Here is a 22,754-nt window from a genome sequence, read left to right as displayed (position 1 = left end):
GTGTGTTTTGCTATTTGTGAACATACAGCAGGACACAAGGGAGAGGAACTGATCAGAGATGTATCAGAAGAAGGGAGACAGATGGCATCAAATACAGCATTTTACATTACATTATGCCATGTGATACTGTAGAGGCATTACCATGGTAGAGTCAGCACATATAACTCACCTTCCATCTGAAAAGTTCCATTACAGTATAGATTCAGTTATATGGCACAGTGAGGACGTTTACTGCATTGACAGAAAAACTCGGTTCTAGCGCAAAACCTTATGGCCATGTCATACCTTCATCACACCTTTTGATAACACACTGGATAAATACTTTTACAAACATTATTGATTTTATGTGAGATATGCAAGTTAGGTAATGTAAGTGTATTTTCTAACATGACAGTTATTGCCTGTATTACTGTAATTATTTCAGCAACAAAGGTGATTCGAAACATGAATCTTGCATGATAGTTTAACTGATTGTTAAAAGTACTAAACTGAAAGAAGATCATACTCAGTGGTAGGGATATGCCGGTATCAAAATGGTATTTAGAAGTGCCCACGATAACAATACCGTGCAGATTCATTACCGTGATATATCGCATTACCGAATACCGGCACAAGTCTACTCAGGGCTTAAAGTTCTCCGGCGTGCAGCGTTTGGCTGCAGAAAAAAATAGTCCTACATTTTAAAACAAATCTTGTTGATTGATATCACTTTCGAGTTTGTGAGTTCGCCGACCAATGGTATGAGAGGAGCACAGCTTTCACTCTCAACCAAACTAACATTACTAGCCAATCAGAATGTTTTGCTCTTATAAACACGAAACACGCGCATAATAGTCGCAGCCCTGATGAATGGAGAAGCGCGACAAAAAGCTGCGAGGCGCAATGGTCAAAGATGTCCCTCTAGCGCATATTTACATAGAAAAACGAATTAAAAAGCAGCGGAGCTTTGTAAACAGCTCCGAGTAATCATGTCATCTCCATAAAACGATATGATCGCCAGAACAAATTTACCGGGATTTTTGAAAAGGTCCTGAATCACACATGATCTCTTACCGGTAATGCACCAGTAAAGACTAAAGGCTAAACTCTTCCTCTGCATGTGCTGTGAGTTTGAATTGCTTAACGTTCATCTGGAAAAACTGTGTGCATTTTCTCACTGGATTTGTAACGTAAATCATTTATAAACCTTTGCCAACACAGGAGAATACATCAACCTATTTCTAAATATGCCATGTATTGTACATCGCGATTTTAAAATAAAAGTTTCTGCATGTGGCCAAATATTAAAATTAAAGGGATTTAAACATGGTTTAATCATGCTGTAAAGTGAAGCGTCACCAGGCCGTTGGCGCCCTCTGCAGGAATTCGTTTTAATACATAATGTACTTAAGTTAAGGTTATGTTCGTATTAAGTATAGGCATATTACATTATGTATTTTAACAGTGTTGTTCAATAAAACCATGTAATTGGTTTTGATATTTTATTTGAGCCAATTATTATTGCCTCATAGTTAGTTTATATATAAATAGTCATACTAAAGCCTGGTTTTCATTTAGGTCTGTTTGTGTTACTAAAAAAATCAGATTACTCATTAGTCAAAATAATCAGTAGATTACTTGATTACCAAAATAATCATTAGTTACAGCCCTAGATTAGTTAAAATATTTCTAAATATAACTGCATTGTTTTAATTTTCGTAATTAAAAGACAAATATTTTGTCATTGAAAATTTCTTAAAAATAGTATTAAAACATTGTCTCGTTCTAGTGAACCAAGTGTCTGTATTTTGTCTCGTCTCGTGAGCTAAGTGTATTTTCACATACCCTAGTGTCGATAAGCGGTGATATAGCTCATGATTTTCCAAGTGTATGATATAGCTTTCATTCTTCAGGTCAACCATATATTCATGAAAAAAAAAAATCAGTTTGAATAAGGAAAGCGATAGCTTTGTCATAGTATCCTTTCAAATGTTAAAGTTGCCAGTCATTGCATGCTTTGCATGTGCTGCCCCGCCCCCGGAAAAAAAGTTCAGGCTCAGGATTTTTTTTTTGCTTTAACCCCTGCTGTTGTGTTTTAGTGATTAATTAAAATGTTCTCAATACATATCACAATGATCTTGTGTTCTGAAACAATGATTATGTGGAATGAAAATATGCGCAACTACAATGAAATCGTGAGATTTGTACTAAGAGACTAAGTATAAGACTAAGAGATAAGTACTAAGAGATTTGAAAATGTACACCTTACTTGTGAAAATAGTACCATACCAATAAAAAAAAAAAAAGGTAAATATCATTTCTTTTTGGTCTAGCTCATCTTCTAATATAGCTTTCTAATAAACATTTTTATCTCACAATTGTGAGTTATAAACTTGTAATTCTGGGTTTACATATCGCAATTTTGATTTTTTTTTTTTTTTTTTTTCAGAATTCTGAGTTTACATCTAACAATTCTTATTTTTTTCTGCCATAGACTAATAAAAAAAAAAAAAATCTCTCAATTCTACTTTTTTTCCCCCGCAGTTGCGAGTTCATATTTCACATTTAATAAATTGCAATTCTGAAAAAAGTAGACATTGGCACATTTTTGCGAGTTTACGTCTAACATTTTTTTTTTTTTTTTTACTTTTTAGAGTCTATTCCTTGCATTTCTGATTTTTTTTTTGTAGTGGAAATAAGTTTCCTTTATTAAATGTTAAATCTTTCACGTTGAAATTAACATTAACTATAATAAATGAAAGCTTAACTGATGTTGATACTGTAAAGCATTACGTTCTGCAAGCATTAACCTTTTTTCCATTAAGCATATATTATATTATATGGTCTGTCCTGCTTTGAATACAAGTAGACAACATTTTTATTCAGGATCCTCACTTAAGAACTGGTTTAGTAAGAATTTACTAGAAAAAGGTTTAGCATTTTTGTCATATATGTGACCCCGGAGCACAAAACCAGTCAAGGGTCAATTTTTTAAAATTGAGATTTATACATCATCTGAAAGCTGAATAAATAATCTTTCCATTGATGTATGGTTTGTTAGGATAGGACGATATTTGGCCGAGATACAACTATTTGAAAATCTGGAATCTGAGGGTGCAAAAAAATCTAAATATTGAGAAAATCATCTTTAAAGTTGTTCAAATGAAGTTCTTAGCAATGCATATTACTAGTCAGAAATTAAGTTTTGATATATTTACAGTAGGACATTTACAAAATATCTTCATGGAACATGATCTTTACTTAATATCCTAATGATTTTTGGCATAAAAGAAAAATCTATAATTTTGACCCATACAGTGTATTGTTGGCTATTGCTACAAATATACCCCAGCGACTTAAGACTGCTTTTGTGCTGCAGGCTCACATGTAAAATATCTTAATCTTAACGGCTGTGTTTTTCTTTTTGCTTGGCTGTATTTTCCTGTAACTATGGTAACTCAGTTCTTGTTATAAAAATAGTCTTAGTTGCTGACATGGCATTAAAAACTGTACAACTACTGTGAAGAATTACTCTGTTTCTGTGCAGCCTTTGACTCTGGAGTTTGGAAGTGTGCATGAATAGTCATTGTGTTTGTGCAGGATGGTTATTTTCTCATGTCCTGAGATGCACCGAGTGCTCGATCACCTTCAAACGCTTGCTTCCGCCGGTGCGTGTAAGAAACGCACACCAATCAGAGGCGGAGCTATGCTGCTCTTTAAGGAGCCCCACGGGCCCCGCTCCGGTATCGACAGACGAGCGTCCCTCGAGAGCGGGGTCCGACAGGCCCTCCAGTCCAAACACACCTTTGTTTTCTCTCCTCCGCTCCAACTTTTATCCAGCGGCTTCAGAAGGCCGTGTCCGGCGAGCCGCGGGCGTCCAGGTGGATTTCTCAAAAATCAAACCGTCTCTGATTACTTCCACATTACTACTGAAAAAGAACATAAAAAGAAATGGATACCTTTAAACCTGCTTAATACATAAATTATGAGCTCTCGGGTCACTCCCAGGACGGCGGCGATCGATAGCGCAGCTAATAGAAGAGCGCTTTACCTGTGCGGGTTTGCAGCCGGAGGAACGTCTCATTAAATAACTCCAGCTGAAGCCACTGCCGCCACATTTATTTGATTACTGTCGACATGACATTTACATCACAGCGTCAGCCTCGATCCGTTCTGAATCAAACATTTGTTCTGCTTTTATTATTTCCCTAGTGAAAAATAAGTATTCGAAATACATTTATTTAATGCTAAGAATACTACAAATACATGTGCATATTTATGCACTTAATAAAAACGTGTACTTTTGGTTTACTAAACTAAGTCTGCTAAAGTGGAACAACTAATTTAGTTCTTAATGCACTTTAATTGTGCGGAAGTTAGTGCTGAAGTCCAACTAAAGATATACTGAAGTATATTAGATTGTGCTAAAGTGGAGCTATTGCAAGGTACACTTTAAATATTTTGCATTTAAAGATCGATATTATTCAAAGATCATACAATCATCAATATTGACATTAAAATGCATTTTAGGCTTAATATTACGAAATGTGCATTGTGTAGAAGTAGTACCCCAAATAAAGTTTAATTATAATTTTATATCAGTAAGTCTCGAGAGATATGTCAGTAAATATGTTAATAGATTTGAACTATACTTAGTATGAAATAAATGTATTTTAAATATATTACATTTTTACTAGGGTTTAAAGCAAAAAAAAAAAAAAAAAAATCTGTCATCATTTACTCAGCCTGATGTCGTTCCAAAAAGATACCATTGAAGTGTCATTAATATTTTAAATTAGTTTTTAGTTTTATATTTTTCATTCTCATTGTAATATTAACGTTATAGTAATTAGATTGTGTTTTTGTTGTTTTTTGTAAATATATCTATATATTTTTTATGAATTATATAGTTTTTAAGTTATTTTGATACTTTAACTTAATTCTTTCTTTCTTTCTTTCTTTCTTTCTTTCTTTCTTTTTAATAGTTCCAAACCTGTATGTTCTCATTTTCACAGTATCTTCATTCGTTTCTTTTCTTCATTAGAATGAAAATCATTTTGAGAGCATGAAATTTGGAGGATTTTGGATTTCTCTTTTTATCATTTACATTTACATTTAGTCATTTAGCAGACACTTTTATCCAAAATGTGTTAACGATGTGAGTGAGTGCAGGTACAACGGCAGGAGAAATGGCTTGAAGGAGATGAGATGGAATAGGATCAAGCGGACAAGTAGTAGGATGATTGGAAAGGATGAGTTTAGAGACTTCTGCCTCAGAGAGTGAAGAGAAGGATGTGAACGAGTGTATGTTTGATGGTAAGACGTATTTGACAGATTGAGGTGTGGCAAATTGTGCACTGAGGTTTGTAATTTTATTAATGAAGAATGTGGCAAAGTCGTCAAATTATCACTCCTTCAATCAGAAAATACTGTCAACAGACAGAAAACAAACACACTTTCACCTTGTTTTTAAGAGTAACATTTATAAATAAGGTGTTTAGTTATGATTTTAATTGAAATCTACAGACACAAATAGATAAACTGCAATAAAATATGCACTTACATGTGTACTGTGTATGTTTTCGTTCCACTAGTCTGAAAGAAGAGACATGTTATGGAAGCAAAACAGACCAAAAGCTCAAAATGAGAAAACAGTGGTTTTGCCGGAAGTGTCTTGACTTAAGTAACTTTGAGTTCAATAAACAGTCTGGTGTAGTTTGTTTACTTTGTCTTGTCTAAGATGCATTGGGAGAAGCATTTACAGAATCCTACTGTAAATGCATTTCAATTAATTATTAACTGAATTGTTAATAAGATCAAATTGTTGAATCAAATTGAATTGTTCTGAATTGGCTCTTTTTTAAAATTGAATCAAAGCCCAGTGAATTGTGCATTGAATTGATTCGTCCATGAGGCATAGGCCTAATTGTTAGTGAATAATGACTTAATGTCATTCTCTCTTCCATTCCAAAGCTTCTTGTGATTTCAGAAGAGGCTTGTGTGCAGCGTGAAGATTCATCAGAAGTTCTTCTGTGTTTGTGGAACAAAATAATGGCACGCAGGGTTTGATTTCATATTTACGCAGTGTGTGGTTGCTGTTTGCCTCATGGGAACAGCTGAACGAGACTCTGATCATGTCAGATGTGTGTGTGTAAAGGCAGGACACACACACACACACACACACACACACACACACACAGTCCCAGTGCCAGATAAAGAGCGTAGCCTAAAGCTCTTGTAATTTGTTTGTATTTTCTGCCTAATGTAGTTTGCTCAATCTTGTTTAGTGCTGATGGAAAGCGATAGGCCTTATCTGGGTTTGCCAAAGGCATGAGCGTCTGACAGCGCTTGAGCGGCGTTCCAGCACTGATGCTGTGTTCATGTCTGAAGTTTGACCAGCGGGATGAGCTGCACACACGGCTCGGAGGTCCTCCAGATTCAGTGTTTGTGAGGATATCGTGGACGTACAGGAGAGATATATATTGCATATTGCATATTGATATTGCAGCCAATAATCGGTATTGGCTGATAAAAGCACTGTCTGACATCCGCCGATGGCTTTTATGAACAGCCGATGATCAGGGACGATTATATCCTGTCAATCAAAAGTGGGCAGAAAATACTGCAGCTCATACTGTGTGTAAAGAAAATGTCTCTTGTGTAGAATTTAGGGCAGTCAGCACAGTACACATTAACATAAGTTTGCTTAAACAAACAGCGCCATTAACTCAGGTTCCGTTTGACCCAGTGAATAACCTATAGTTCAAGCCAGGGTTGCCAGATCTGCAGTTTCCCTTCAACAAGCATTATTTATAGCACCTCTTATTCAATAATCACTAAGAGCTTTGTGATAAGAAACAAAGTCTCAGCTCTCATATCTGTTCATTTTATCACAAAATTCAGACAATTAATGCTGTTTTGATGCTGTTGAATATGGTGTGACAGCGCGAGTCTCTTCCACTTTAGTGAAAGTGAAAGTTTCACTTTACTATTACACTTTACTATTAGTTATAGCACAAAATGAACATGAGTGAACTTCAGAACGTATCGAAAGATACACAACATATTACCGAAATGTATCATGTCTAATGAAATCACCCTATTTAAAATGTAATAACTAGTGTAACTATTTCAATTAGTTTGTTAAAGTAATGTAACTAATTGCATGAGAATGTAGAGTTGCGTCTGATTTGGTCATGGTGTCAGTGTGTGTTAGTGTTTATTTATCATCATGTTGCCTGAGGCCGGTGATATTTGTGTGACATTGACATGATATCACAGCGTCACTGGATCACTCTCTGCAGTTTGAACCTGCAGCTTCTCATCTATCGTCTCAGATCTTTGACTTGCCTTCCTCTCGTTCTTCAGGAGAAGGAGCATGTTGAGGCAGTATCTGTTGGGGCCATTCTGTCCGACTACCAGAGAGTACGTGTGGAAAATGTGTAAGTGGACCCTCTTTCTCTCGTTTCTCCTTTCCCTTTCTCACACATGAAGGACACTTAATAGACTCCAATATGTCATTGGCACAACAATTAGCCAATATACCAATGCCTTGTGTCTAGCATGTACAACCGTGCATCATTTTGGATGAATAAATTAATTAATCAAATTCATAAATGCTAATATGATCAGGAAGTCTTATATTTTGTAACTCTGTTTTTGCCATGAAGCTATCATCAGATGCTGATGTGGCATTAAAAGCTGTATTACTACACTACTACTAATGATCAAGTTTATTTGTCTCTCTGTTCTTCAAACTCAGCTCACTGACTAAACCCAAAGTGTTTGAAGTGTACCTATAAAATAGACACATTTATTGAACATTATCAAGGTAAACCCATGTGTGTTTTAAATCTACGTTTATTCAAAACAAAAATTTAGGGTCAGAAAGTTTTTTAATATTTTTGAAAGAAATCTCTTCTGCTCATCTAAGCTGCATTTATTTGATCATAAATGCAGTAAAAACAGTAATTGTAAAATATTATTACAGTTTAAAACTGTTTTCTATGTGAATATCTGTTAAACTGTAATTTATTTCTGTGATGCGCAGCTGTATTTTCAGCATCATTACTCCAGTCTTCAGTGTCACATGATCTTCAGAAATCATTCTAATATGCTGCTTTGCTGAAACATTCCTGATTATTATCAATGTTGAAAACAGTTGTGCTGATGAATATTTTTGTGGAAACCGGGATACATTTTATTTTTCAGGATTCACAGATGAATAGAAAGTCTTTTTTAACATTATAAATGTCTTTACTGTCACTTTTGATCAATTTAATGCATCCTTGATGAATAAAAGTATGAATAAAAAAAAAACTCAAACTTTTAAACAAATGTATAGTGTAATTAATAATGAGATATGTCACGCTTTCATGCTCAAAGAATCTTGTTTTATGAAAAATCTGAACGCATAACTATATAATATTTGTAGAAGTGTCATTGAATGAAATTGCAATCGGCTGTTTCTTGAACACTGCTCTTGTCTTTCATTGGTCAGTCAAACAGAAAGTGCCGCCCCAAACTTCTATAGGTTGTTTCAGACATTTTCTCAAACAAATCAGTGTTGTGAAAGTGTCACAGAGTTTCACTCTTTAGGATGCCAAACTACCAGTGACTCTGAACATTAAACGGACACCGCAAACTTATTGAACATGCTGTGAATGTGTTTTTCACTTCGACACAGCTCAGTCTTGGTCTCTGCAGCCGTTTTTCCTTCACTTGAGCTGTCAGTCAGCTATTGTTCCTCCGCTGATACCGCGGGGTAAATGGTGTAACCCCATCTGTATACCTGACAGCCTGTAATGCTGCGGGGCACGACCGTCTCGTGCTAATTGCCCTAATCACCCGAGCACTCAGTTTGACCTGTGACGCTGGCATTGAGCTTATTGTTAGTGTACATAATGACTTCATCCTAGGCTGGAAGATTGTTTATTGTGCATCTTTCAGCACAACATTTGTCTTTCTGTCAGTATGCTTTATATAGAGAGCTAATAATAGCCATAGATCGCGCTTTCTTTTTCCGTTTGCTCTGTTTTGTCAAACACCGTATATCAAATTTATCGACACAACTTCCTGAAGTTAACTTTTATTTGAACTGTTTTGGACTGCTGTCTTCTAAACGCAGCTGCGCTTCTCGTCCAGCGTGCAACTACCTTGCGTTCTTACTTCGCCCATGTATTAAATGTGTGTCCTTGAAAGCACACAGTTTTCTAAAGTATTTGCTTTAACTTCTTAGGTAATATCAATGGTATGACATATTTAGATGCGTCCGAAATTACAAAAACATATACATATATTTAATTGTTTGATCAAAATTATTGCTAGGGACAAGTTGGAAGTCGCTGGATATTGGTAGGGACATATCCCTAATGTCCCCCACGTCTAATTCTACGCCTCTGGTTTCTCTTATTTCTCGGCTTGACGCTGTGGTTCTCTCTGCAGGTGTGCGAGACTGCAGCTCCAGCCGCTGGCGTACCTGTGGCGCCGAGACCAGGCCGAGCTGCTCAGAGAGATCATATCAAGTGGCCTCCAAGCCCTCCTCATCAAAGTGGCAGCGTACGGTGGGTGACAGGCAGGACTTGAGCAGTCCAGCTACCATTGAGGTTTTACAACGATCCTATTCTTAGACTTCTGACCTTCAGGTGACGCAGGGCTGAAACTAGCGTAAAACACAGAACAAATGTGATCATAAGTGACGTTAAGTAGGTTAAGTGATTTGACCACGACCACATACATTTGAAACATCACCATAAAATCTCACAACCTAACTTGATTGTAACATTTCTGTAACATGTCTGCAACATTACAGTAACATCTCTGTAGCACCATAAAATCTCTGTAGGATCACTGTAACATCTCTGTAACATTACCGTAACATCTCTGTAGCACCGTAATATCTCTGTAGGATCACTGTAACATCTCTGTAACATAGGATCACTGTAACATCTCCGTAACATTACCGTAACATCTCTGTAGCACCGTAATATCTCTGTAGGATCACTGTAACATCTCTGTAACATTACTGTAACATCTCTGTAGCGCCGTAATATCTCTGTAGGATATTACGGTGCCTATAGCACCGTAATATCCCTGCAGGATCACTGTAACATCTCTGCAACATTACCGTAACATCTCTATAGCACCTTAATATCCCTGCAGGATCACTGTAACATCTCTGTAGCATTACCGTAACATCTCTGTAGCTCCGTAATATCTCTGTAGGATCACTGTAAAATCTCTGTAACTACATCTCTGTAGCACCATAATATCTCTGTAGGATCACTCTAACATCTCTGCAACATTACCGTAACATCTCTGTAGCTCCGTAATATCTCTGTAGGATCACTGTAACGTCTGTAACATTACCGTAACATCTCTGTAGCTCCGTAATATCTCTGTAGGGTCACTGTAACATCTCCGCAACATTACCGTAACATCTCTGTAGCACCATAATATCTCTGTAGGATCACTGTAACATCTCTGTAACATTACCGTAACAGCTCGGTAGCACCGTAATATCTCTGTAGGATCAGTGTAACATGTCTGTAACGCCATTGTAACATCTCAGTAACATAATTGTAACATCACTGTCACATATTTGGAAAATCTCTGGATCATCAGTATAACATTACTGTAACACACATTGGCAAGCAGCAACATAATAAAAGACACCTATATGCAATAAGTAGCTTAATGTATTAATAACAGACCAGAACGCATCAGCATAATCAATATAACAGTATAAAAGAGTGGATCATTTACGATTGTCAAGCACCGTCATCACATGCCCCATTATAGAATGTGTGCCACAGACTGTGTATTCAAACGTGGCTCATCCAGTTAGGATTTACAGTTGGGAAGTATTAGTTTTTTAATTATGATCTGACAAAAACATAAAGCTCTTATGACCTCTGTGTGGGTGAAGAAAGTTACCAAAAAAACAGCCATTCTGGCGGTGTCTACTCATAATCATAAAATGATTCATAAAAAGCAATGTTTCTTTTATCATCATTATTCCTGTATTTCACTCATGGTATTTTGCCATGTCCGGTCCTACATTATTTCAGCTGCAAAATTGCACTGAGCAATGGTAAATATGACCCTGTCTTAACACACATTTATGATTTCCTCTTTTTAAATTAACATCTGAGTGCTGTTAAAACTGCACATGAATGTCAAGGTACATGCTGCTAAAAAAATTAAAATCTGCTAAAATTGCTGTTTGTCACTGGGGCAACACCCTTAAGATGACACCTTTGTACCTTATCTACCCCTAAAAGGTGCTTATTAGTACCATGAAGTAGTAATATGTGCCCTTAAGGTACTACTATGAAGTAAATAATGTGCAAAGACCCCAAAACGTTTCTTTCTGAAAGTATGTGTTTATTTTGAAATGATGAATTTGTTTGTGGTTTACACTAATGGACTGTAGAGTGTTATAACCCAGTAGCTGTTTTACATGTAATGTTTATAGTCCGTTTTAAAGCTTGAATGATTAGAATATAAATGTGGAGTTGTAAGTCTTCTGTCCCTTTCTATTATTTGAAGGGTTTCAGATGCATTGGGATTACCTCTTGTTTTTTTTTTTGCTTTTTTTTTCTATCAAAATCCCTTTTTTCCAAATCCCATCCCTTGTCTTATCTGCGCTCTTCTAAATCTGTTTTTAAGCAGATAATTCAGTGTGTGAATATGAGCGATCACACCGTCTGTGTTTTAAACCTTTCACATGAGCTGCAGGAGACAGAAATACACTTGAGAGGATCTTTGTGTTTTTGTTGTTTGTTTAGACCGGCACACACCGGATCCGTGTGCGTATTGAAGGAATGTAAAATTTCACCCAACGCGGAAACGCTTGTCCAAATGAGCCCTGAGCGATCTGCCGGCACGGCTTACCTCCAAACCCCCGACAGCAGCGCTGGCTCTTGACAAACCTTCCTCTAAAAGCAAATTCTCCACATGTCTGGAAGAGTGTAATAATGTGCGCACACTGAGCTGTGTGTTTTCTGCTTGGCTACAGGTAGAAGAGAAGATGTTATCACCACTGGCTTTTCACCTGGCCTCAGGCGGCGGTAATTAGAAATGAGAGGGTTGGGATGGACTTACACTGCTGCGGGCCGTCGGGGAGCGCTGCAGTAATTGTGGCTTTCATGGGTCAGGGCCGCGGGCTGAGCTGCATGTGTGTATTGGGTGACAGAGGTGTGTTGTACATTCACATACACCACAGGTGGAAATACACGCGCCTTAGAGGGCATGACGCGAGAAACTCGACTGTGTGATAAAAATAACAGTTACGGTTACCTTTGTATTTCTGCCGAACAGCCACTGTACATGTATAGATTTAGAATATTTAATGCAAAAATATTTAATTATTTTCTATGCACTAAACAATACAGTATTTACCTACATTACATTCATACTAAAACGTTAAAATACAGAAATTTTGTGAACATTTTTGAACGACACAAACTAATGTTAAATCAGACTTTTGAGTCAATCATGCAAACAATTTGAACTAATTCACAGAAATGAATAAAAATCATTGTGAGGTCACAATAAGGTTCAGTTCATTACCAGTAGTTAATGCACTGTGTCCTAAAATAACAATGAAGATTTCTTTTGCAACAATAATTAATCTAGATAAATGTTAATTTAGGAATATTCTATAATTCATATATGATCCTGAACCACAAAACCCAGTCATAAGTTTTATAAGTTCAGGTATATACATCATCTGAAAGCTGAATAATAATCTTTCCATTGATGTGTGGTTTGTTAGGATCGGACAATATTTGGCTGAGATACAACTATTTGAAAATCTGGAATCTGAGGGAGCAAAAAAATCTAAATATTGAGAAAATCATCTTTAAAGTTGTCCAAATGAAGTTCTTAGCAATGCATATTACTAATCAAAAATTAAGTTTTGATATATTTACGGTAGGACATTTACTAAATATCTTCATGGAACATGATCTTTACTTAATATCCTAATGATTTTTGGCATAAAAGAAGAATGGATAATTTTGACCCATACAATGTATTGTTGGCTATTGCTACAAATATACCCCAGTGACTTAAGACTGCTTTTGTGCTCCAGGGTCACATATTATCTCATGCTTGTTCACAGTACAATATATACAATGTTAAAAATGTAGAAATGAACACTGCTGCAAACGGCGTGAACAAATTGTCTTTAACTTAAACTCACTGTAAATGGGTTCCCATTGTGAATTTATCATGGTGCCCACGCATTTGGCATCTGCTCACTCGTCACCGGCGATGAGCGGCGATATAAATTATAATCCAGTAATAACACTTGAAGGAGGATTGTGGGTAATCGCCGGGTTGACAGAAGACATTCGAACCGCTTTAAAGGAGGGGATCTGTTGTTACGAGACAGCTGCCCACACAACACACAAAGTTGAAGTCGAAGAAAATCTCTCCTCGACGTTTGTGCCAACAAGTTTCTCTCTGTAGTCATGTCAGAAACCAGAGCAGAACTTCTCAGCGATCGCTCACCACCTCTGTGCAGCTGAGCGGAAATAATTGGCTGGTAAATACAGCAGCGTCAGATATTCATGTAATTAGTTAATTGGTTGATTTGTGTGGGTAAGGATGGCCAGACGCGGTGTTGTTTCCAGCAGTTAATTGGATGACAGTTCCTGTGGAAATTGGCATGTGTGAAGTTGAAAGGTCTGTTTACGGTGTTGCTGCTTTCCTTTTTTAATGCCTGCTTTATAAATTTATTTTCTGCAATTATACGGGCTCTTTCGGCATGAACTTTTCCACTCAAATTGTTGGCATTATATTCTTATTATTTAAATGCACACAGCCCTTTCCTCAACATGTGGTTTAGTATTTTTTGAGGCATGTGCAAATCTTGTTATAATCTGCTAGTGCAACATTTCTTAACGGGGCATTCAGAGAATATCAGGGGGCGCTGGATGGAAACGGTATTTCTAAAAACTGGGTGTTGATATCTTATATAGTACTTATACAGGAATCACACCAAAATGATGAAGAAACAAACTCATCCTAATCTCGGATGATCTGAGGGTGAGCACATTTTCCTTTAAAGGGATAGTCAACTCAAAAATGAAAATTCCGTCATCATTTATCCTAATTTTCCTACTTTCTTTCTTCTGTAGAACACACCAAGTTGATATTTTGAGAAATATGGTGTATTGGTGTATTTATTTCCTATACAATGGAGGTCAATGGTCACCAAAGTGAGTTAGCTACTGACATTCTTGTAAACATACTTTATATTTCACAGAAGACGATAAGTCATACAGGATTTAAACTATGTGAATGAATGTATGTTGTAAATGTTACAGAAACAAAGCCTTGAATTGGCTTTAGTCCTGTTGCACTCTAATCATAATTTGCTGTTGGTGTTTATGGGACAAACAGCAATAAGATTGTGAGATTGGTGCATTTAAGAGTAACAGTAAAGTGACACATTCCCAGCTTGATTCATAAGCGATCAATCACACGACAAAACAAGTCTGTGTTTCATTATGAGCTGATCCAGATCCGCAGCCATACGGGATCTCACTCAGTGTCTCTTTATAAACGTTCATAAGTGTCATTATGAATAGCTTTATACTCTTCTTAAACATCATAAGTCAGTCATGCATTGAGCAGAAGTGTTGTATTCGGTTTAATGTGCTTAATGATTTATTACTGCTTTTATGTTTTCAATATTCAGGTTATAAGACTGTCAGTGTTAACAGGCGGTGATAAACATCAGATGAGGTTATAATTGCAGCTTCATTCCATTTATTGCATAAAAAGATTAAATCTCCGACATGTCTGCTGAATTGTATTCGTGGTACGGCTATTATTCCACACACAGCTGTTGAATTTCAGATAAGAGCTCGAACAAATTTTCCGATCTCTCTTAATCGCAGCATCTCGTGTGTGTTCGTGCACACGCTCTCTTTCCAAAGCTCTCGCTCACACGCTCACAGATCAGGTGATAGCACAGAGCTATTGTTTCGCTCAGGTCTGTGAGAGCATTGTTCAAAGGATAGATAGCTCACCTTCCAGCGCGAGATGCTGATTTAATCCATTCTAAAGCTAAAATGTTCCCCAACATGAATCCAATTTTCCTGGCGTTCCTCTCTGAAGGCAGGGATTAAAGGCGAGCTGTCAGTCTGTGCTCCTCAGATCCGGAGAACCGTCACTGCTCTGATGCTCTCAGCGTCTCTCGCCGCTATCTGGAATCTGTGCGCTTTAATTCACCTCTGTGCTCAGTAGCAGATTTGGTTCACATTAAGCATGTAGGCAGGGCATTGGCGCTTTGACTGTTTAATGATGCTGTTTTCGATACTGGAGTCTCATCGATAAGGTGAGGATTGCTCAGATGAGACTGATACTGAGCTTTCTCAAACTTTAGTTCACTCAAGACTGCAAGGTCCTGGAGGGGCAGTCGGTTTTCTCTTTTATTATTTCTGTAATTATAATCTAGCGTCTAATAATGTAAACATTTTCCAACCCGAATGACTTGCCTTCTTCTGTGAAACCCGAAAGGAGAATATTTTTTAGAACATCCCAGTTGCTCTTTTCACAATTTATTATTTTTTTGTGGTTTACATTTATGCATGTGTATTTTATTCACATCTTATTTTATTATCTGTGTGTTGTTGTTGTCTCCGTGTACTGGAAGCTTGTGACACTATAACAAATTCCTTGTATGTGCAAACATACTTGGCAATAAAGCTCTTTCTGATTCTGATTCTGATTCTATACAATGACAGACAGAACAGAAACGCAAAAACACGAGAGCGAGTAAGCAATGATCTGTCCGTTTTAAACATGACCTGTTAGTCATTGTATGTTAAGACAATTATTTTACATGCTTTCTGAAATGTTATGTTTAAATATAAAAAATTCAGTATGCACTCATTTGCATAAATCTCCAGAACAGATATCTGAACATTGGATAAAGCCAGGCTCAAAATTCCTGTTTGGTTTTGTTGACATATTAGAGATTTTCCAGACGAGGTTTTAAATTTATTTTTTAACATGCTAGAAAAACAATAGTTTTTCAGCATGTTTTTAGGAGTATAAATCAGTGTGAATGATATATGAACAAGAAACCCCTGAGTAAAAGCCTTCAGAATATAGTTAGGAACAAAACTGTAAAGTTTGGTGTATGCAAGTGCTGCTGAAGTGGAGAAACAAACTCTTTAAAGATTGATTGGACTGAATTAAAATCTTTAGATGCAAATAGATAAAGTGCAATAGAATAGGCACTTAAATGTGTGTTTTGGATGTTTTCTTTCCGCTAGTCTGAAAGAAGACATGTTATTTAAGCAAAACAGACCTTCACATCTCTGGCAGTATTGTAAGAACTAGTGACCTAAAAAGAATTTGCTCTAATTTGAAGCTCATGAAATCTAATGCAAAACTTGAAAATCCATTTGTGCCCAGTTCACTGGCTTGGAAGTTGACTGGATTGAATTTCAGTTTTATAGGATAATAATAAGTTAAAGACTTTTTGCAGGCATATCGCTCCTTGGGGCCCTGCTTGGACACTGCTTGTCTAAAGGGCAGCGAGGATTGAAACGCATGCAGATGAATGGAGCTTGGACTGGGCTTATTTGTGTTTAATGTGCCATAAGGGGATGAGGTAATTAGCTTTAGGTCAGGTAGTAAAACCGGTGCATATGAATGAACATCGTGCAGCTCATGTAAAAGAGAGCGCATGACTGCGGCTAGTCTTGGCTGTCTGAATATTTTAGGCCAGCATGGACGTAGTTGGTCCAGATCTGCTATATTCACTTGGTTTCAGATGTTCGGTATGTCAGCAATGGCACAGAAATCTTTAACATCTACAATGATGATGCACAATACAGTGATAAATACAAGGGCTGTCAAGCGTTTAAAATGTTTAATCTAATCAATTATGTGATGTGCCAATTAATTAACCAAATTAATCGCAAATTAACTGCACATCAATTTTGGCTGAAAAATTACCCCCAAAAGATCATTTAAAGACATTGTATTAGATGAGAAAAGCATTGAATAGACATTGATTACAGAAAGTAGCTTTGGAAACAAATATTTTGATTCAGCATTGCATAAATAATGATAATGAATGGTTATAAAAGTTTTTTAAATTAATATTGAAATAAGAAATTATCTTTTTAATACAATGAAACTAAATGCGCCAGTAGGTGGCAGCAAGACACTGAGTCATTGAATAATTTATTTAACCAATCCATTCAAACAACTGATTTGTTCAAAAATGAAGCAAGCGACTGTCTTTATGAATGAGTCACGGAATCATTGTTTCACTTGATTCATTTAAAACCGCGGATTCATTCAGTAAATCACCGCTGTGTTGCTCGGAGACTCACAACAGTTTTGCGTTGTCCTGCATCGTGCATCGTAAGATGACATACAGGTATAGGCAGGTGCATTATATTTTCTATAATTAATCACAATAAATAAATACCAACATTCTAATTATGCTTTTGCCCTGATTCAGGTTCACCGTACACTGATTCGCTTTAAAGGGAACTAGGGAGTGGAATGAGACACACCCAGATACACGATACAGCTTTTTTATTTTATTTGCATATATTCTTCTTGCATCCAAGCTATCAAATTATGCTGTGCTTCATCCTTTATTTAAAATCAAGACATTAATGAACATATTATAAAACAGACTCTCTCTTAGCAGTTTGAAATCAATCATTAGGATTTGTTTAAAAGACATGACTAATTAAAAAGGATATTTAAATAGGATTGAATTTTAATGGTGTTCTCCCTGTTACCTTTGTGTGGGGTTAACATGAGAAGAGAGGAGATTAGATATTCTCACACTAATTATGAGCGGTGTTCCCCAGGGGCGGGTAATGGGGCCGCTCTCGTTCTCATTGATCCCCTGCAGATCAGCGGCATCCGAGTGCAGCTCGCCCGCTCCAGCATGCTAGTCTGAAAACACACCGTCTAAAGTTCAGCTTCCCCTCAGGGCTTGTGGTTTGGACCCTTGACCTCTGAGGTTAGGCGGGAACAAGCCTTTCACCACACAGCGGTTCGCTCTAGTGGTAGGCGCCAATCATGAGAGGCAGGGAAAATATGGGTTTGTTTTATGTTGGGTTGTTGTGGTTTGTAGTGAGAAGTGGTAAGGGTTTAACCCCTTGGTAGACTGGAGATGTTTGTACAAAGGTTGTAGTATTTTGAAGGGGTTGGCTACTTTATGGCACTTTCCACAAACAGGGTAAAGATTGATTTTATAGTTTATTTTTAAAACCAATAAAGGTGCGAGTCCTCTGTTCTGTTGCAGTTTCCCAGACTGATTTGTGAGAGAACTAAAATTAAAAAAAATAAATATAAAATAAAAACACTCAAAATAGAATACTAAAAAATATTAAATATTTGTTCACCTTCATGTCATGACATCAGAGAACTGTGAACATGCAAATGCGTTGTTAAATGATTGAAATATTAACCTAAAATCTCATTTCAAGTAAATATTGTGCCTCAAAACCCCAAAAGAATCCCTGATCTACTGATTCATAATTTTGCAATGTCATCATTTTGTAGAATAGATAGTCAGTTCATTGTATAAAATATTTTAATGAGCAAAAAAAAAGTAATCTTCAGCACTGGCCCACATTTTGCATGCAGCTCTGTTTCTGTATGATGGACTCATATTCAAACAGTAGCTTTCCATAAAATACTGACATATGCCAAAATACAAAATATATTCATATAGTATGGAAGGTTGGTCTAATTCTTTTTTTCCTCATTTTTACAATAGTTGTGGACTGCATTAATTGAATTCAGTTCAACCAGTGTACTATATATATGTACTATTATGTTAAACGTTTTATCAGCTTATATAGGCTCTACAACAAAGGAATTGCTGATCTCTAATGATGTATAATTTTTGTAATAGATCATTTGTTAAAGGGTAAAGGGTGAGCGATCTGGCCATAGGTTCCCGACCCCTGGCCTAACTAAAATACTAAAATAACTCAAATTAAAACTGAAATAAAAATTGATGAAAAGTATATGGGCTTAAAAAAATAAGAAAACAAAAACACAACAAAATATTTTAACTAAAATTAAAACAGAAAATATAAAAATAATACAAGTACTTCAAAATTTTAATAAAACTATAGTAGTATCTCAATGATGCTAAAATAGCCTTGGTACATTTTGTGACAATATCATGCAGCCAAGATTTGCTATATAGCATATATTGCTTTACTGTATGTATTTTTCTTTAATTGGTGGGAAATGTAAGTTTATCAGTAACTTCAAAAATTAGGTTTTAGCTACTAATATTTTATACATGTTATGTATAAATCTTACTGCATTTAGTCATTTCTCAAATTTTGGTATTACACACTACATTTTGGTAACTGTTTAAAACATGTTTAAAATTTAGCCTTAGTATTCAATTTTAGCCATGTTTAAAATTAGAAAGTTTAGCCTTAGTTTGATCATTTTCTGAAGGATCAGCAGCTTCTTGCAGTGATCATTGGCTAAAAAAACACACCATGGTAGGAAAGCATATTACTCTACTCATGGAAAGTTCCTTATGTGTTTGAGTTTGAGTCTGTCCTGTGGATGCTCTGCGTTTGATTATGTTTGTTTGTTGATTATGTCTGTGTGTTGCAGTTGGTCATGATATGAATAGCCCGTGTGTTTGTTTATGAAGGATGGATATGAAGACTTGTTTACAGAGAGAGGCAGATCATAACCAGGTGGCAGTGCATTCATGATGCATTTCTAATGACATGCTGAGCCCTTTTCAGACAGATGCATGTTGACCTGCAGCTCTCAGACGCTGAAGCTGTGTGTACATGAGTCTCTGTCGCTGATCAGCTCTTGTGTTGTGTGTCTGGCAGGCCTGGATCCAGAGAGACATTTAGGAAAATCCCTGGCGGAGATGGAAGCGTATCTGCACGAGGTCAGAGACACACAAATACTTCTGTCAGAAAGTAAACCACCTTCAGCTGCTTCTGCTTCAGCTTTCAGCTCAAGTGTTTCATTATGACAAGATGTTTTGACATTTCTTCTGAATCATCGTTATATTATTCTTTTAGATTTAGTCCATTATTGAAAAGAACCAAATGAGATGCAACACCTTTGTATAGGACTTTATTTATTGCAAATTTACATCAACTCATGACTATTTAATATACAGTTTTTTAATATACTTTTTTGCTCTCCAAGGTTGCATGTATTTGGTTAAAAAACAAAATGGGGGAAAAAAACAGTAAAATTAAGAATATATATATATATATACACATATACAGGTGCATCTCAACAAATTTGAATATTGTGAAAAAGTTTTTTTTTGTAACTTATTTTAGCTTAATTTGAACTGTCCCAGATAAGGGTATGAATACTTACGCAGTGGAATCATTTAAGTTTTTTATTTTTAATAAATTTGCAAAGATGTTAAAAAACAGCTTTTTGCTTTACCATTATGGTGTATGGAGTGTAGATTGGTGTGGAAAAAAAGTAATTTAAAGCAGTTTAGCATAAGGCAGCAACATAACAAAATGTGAAAAAAATGAAGGGGTATGAATATTTTCGCAAGGTACTGTATATATATATATACATACAGTATATATGTATATATATGTAGATTTTTTTTTATATGAATCTCTGTTAAGCTGTAATTTATTTCTGTGATGCGCAGCTGTATTTTCAGCATCATTACTCCAGTCTTCAGTGTCACATGATCTTCAGAAATCATTCTAATATGCTGATTTGCTGCTCAAGAAACATTTCTGATTATTATCAATGTTGAAAACAGTTGTGCTGCACAATATTTCTGTGGAAACTGTGATTCATTTTATTTTTTCAGGATTCACAGATGAATAGAAAGTTCAAAAGAACAGCATTTATTTGAAATATAAATCTTTTAAATATATAAACATTTGATATTAATGTGTAGCAAAAAATAACTACACTATATAATTAATAAAAATAATAACTGTAGTGTTCCTGTTATATGAATGTGTGACTGTTTATGGCAGCTTTCAGAGAAGTATGGAGTTCATATCTGTGGAGAAGGAGGCGAGTATGAGACCTTCACCGTTGACTGCCCGCTCTTCAAGAAGAAGATCGTCATGTAAGTGACAAGCACAACACCAGCGTGAGCTGATATATATGTGTGTGTGAGCAGAAAGAATGGTTGTGGAGGAGAAGCGCCGAAGTGTCGTTCCACGTCGTGCTTTGTGTTTCAGTGACTCGATGGAGACGGTCATCCACTCGGCCGATGCCTTCGCTCCTGTTGGATACCTGCGCTTCACACGCATGCACACGGAGGACAAGAGAGAAGTACGACTCCGCTTAAAGACTTCCACACAGTTCCTTTGTCCCCGAGGTCCATCGTATGTGAATGAGCTCATGGTTGTGATGTCAGAACGAGTGGCTTTTTGCAGTATAGTTTCGGTAAATGCTCTTTTTGTGCTGAAGAAGTATGGAGGACCAAACCTGCAGAAATTATAAATAAATAAATAAAGGAATAATACCCTTGTTAAAACAAATACAAATAACTTTTAAATTAAGTCCTAAACTTACTTTTGTATTACTTTTCCTTATCTTTATTTAGTGTGTTTTTTTTATTATTCTTTCATTTATTAGTTTTTAGATTTAACATTTGAATGTGGCGGGGTTTAAATATGGAAATAAATATAAAAATAAATGAATGTATAAATAAATAAATATACAGATAAATAAAACGAAATTAAAGAATGATAAATAAAAGTTAAAAGTTAAAAAATAAATACAGAAAACAATTAATAAAGGAAAAGAAACAACGATGATTTGATCTCTGAATATTACAGTATGTCACATATGAAGTCAAACGCTTTTATTTGCATTTGCTGGGATCCAACCCTCCATATATTGATATTATTAGCACCATACTCAAGACTTTTGTCAGGCAAACACCTTAGAAGTGAAATATTTACTTAAAATGCCCTCTAAAATCTAAAGTTAATATTTCAGTAATTTAATAACACATTTGCATGTTCTCTGATGTCAGTAATGGTCACATGACATGCAGCTAAACAAACAATCTAGTCTTTTTTTGTTGTAAATGTTTTATAGTAAAATGGAAAAATTATAGTTAATGTTAAAATGGAAAAAATGACATTTCAATGCTTTTGCATTCTCTAACAAGACCTTTGCGTTCCCCTGAGAAACTTTGCGTTCACTCACAAAACTTTTGTGATGCAAATAATATGAGAAAAAAAAAACACTTCAATGTTTTTGCGAGTGAATGCATTTTCTCTGTGGAATGCAGTGCTTTTGTGAGAGAATCTTTCCTCCCATCTCTCACCATGTCTCCTGAGGTCCTCTGTATATATATATATATATATATATATTAGAAAGCTGAGTTAAATTTCACTAGCCACACCCAGGCCTGATTACTGCCAGACCTGTTGAATCAAGAAATTACTTAAACAGAACCTGTCTGACAAAGTGAAGCATGCTTAAATAGCAACACATCATGCCGTGATCTAAAGAAATTCAAGAACAGATGAGAATCAAATAGTTGACATGTATCAGTCTGGAAAGGGTTTTGAAGCCATTTCTAAGGCTTTGGGACTCCAGCGAACCACGGTTAGAGCCTGTAACAAACGCTCGTAGGTCGGGAAGAAGGAGGCGGGAACCGGCGAACAGTTCAAACTTTAATTAAATAAACAAACAAACAAACCGAAAGTAAAGCGGCAGCCCCTCGCGGACGACTAACACAAAATAAAGTCCAGGCCTGGTCCTCTCTCGTCCAACAC

At 36.1% G+C, this 22,754-nt stretch overlaps 1 protein-coding gene across 1 annotated transcript in view; it reads left to right on the top strand.

Annotated features, from left to right (window-relative positions):
* The window catches only part of dph6 (diphthamine biosynthesis 6), a 97,776-nt gene that overhangs the window by 9,731 nt on the left and 65,291 nt on the right, over positions 1–22,754 (top strand). The window contains exons 4-8 of the mRNA XM_016456429.1: positions 7,348–7,421; positions 9,424–9,542; positions 19,851–19,912; positions 20,991–21,085; positions 21,201–21,294. Coding sequence (XP_016311915.1) covers positions 7,348–7,421; positions 9,424–9,542; positions 19,851–19,912; positions 20,991–21,085; positions 21,201–21,294 — 444 coding nt within the window. The remainder of the gene's footprint in view (positions 1–7,347; positions 7,422–9,423; positions 9,543–19,850; positions 19,913–20,990; positions 21,086–21,200; positions 21,295–22,754) is intronic.

Source organism: Sinocyclocheilus anshuiensis, unplaced genomic scaffold (assembly GCF_001515605.1).
Source record: "Sinocyclocheilus anshuiensis isolate Anshui unplaced genomic scaffold, SAMN03320099.WGS_v1.1 scaffold237, whole genome shotgun sequence".
Classification (NCBI taxonomy): Eukaryota; Metazoa; Chordata; class Actinopteri; order Cypriniformes; family Cyprinidae; genus Sinocyclocheilus; species Sinocyclocheilus anshuiensis.
This window is presented reverse-complemented; position numbering and strand designations above follow the sequence as displayed.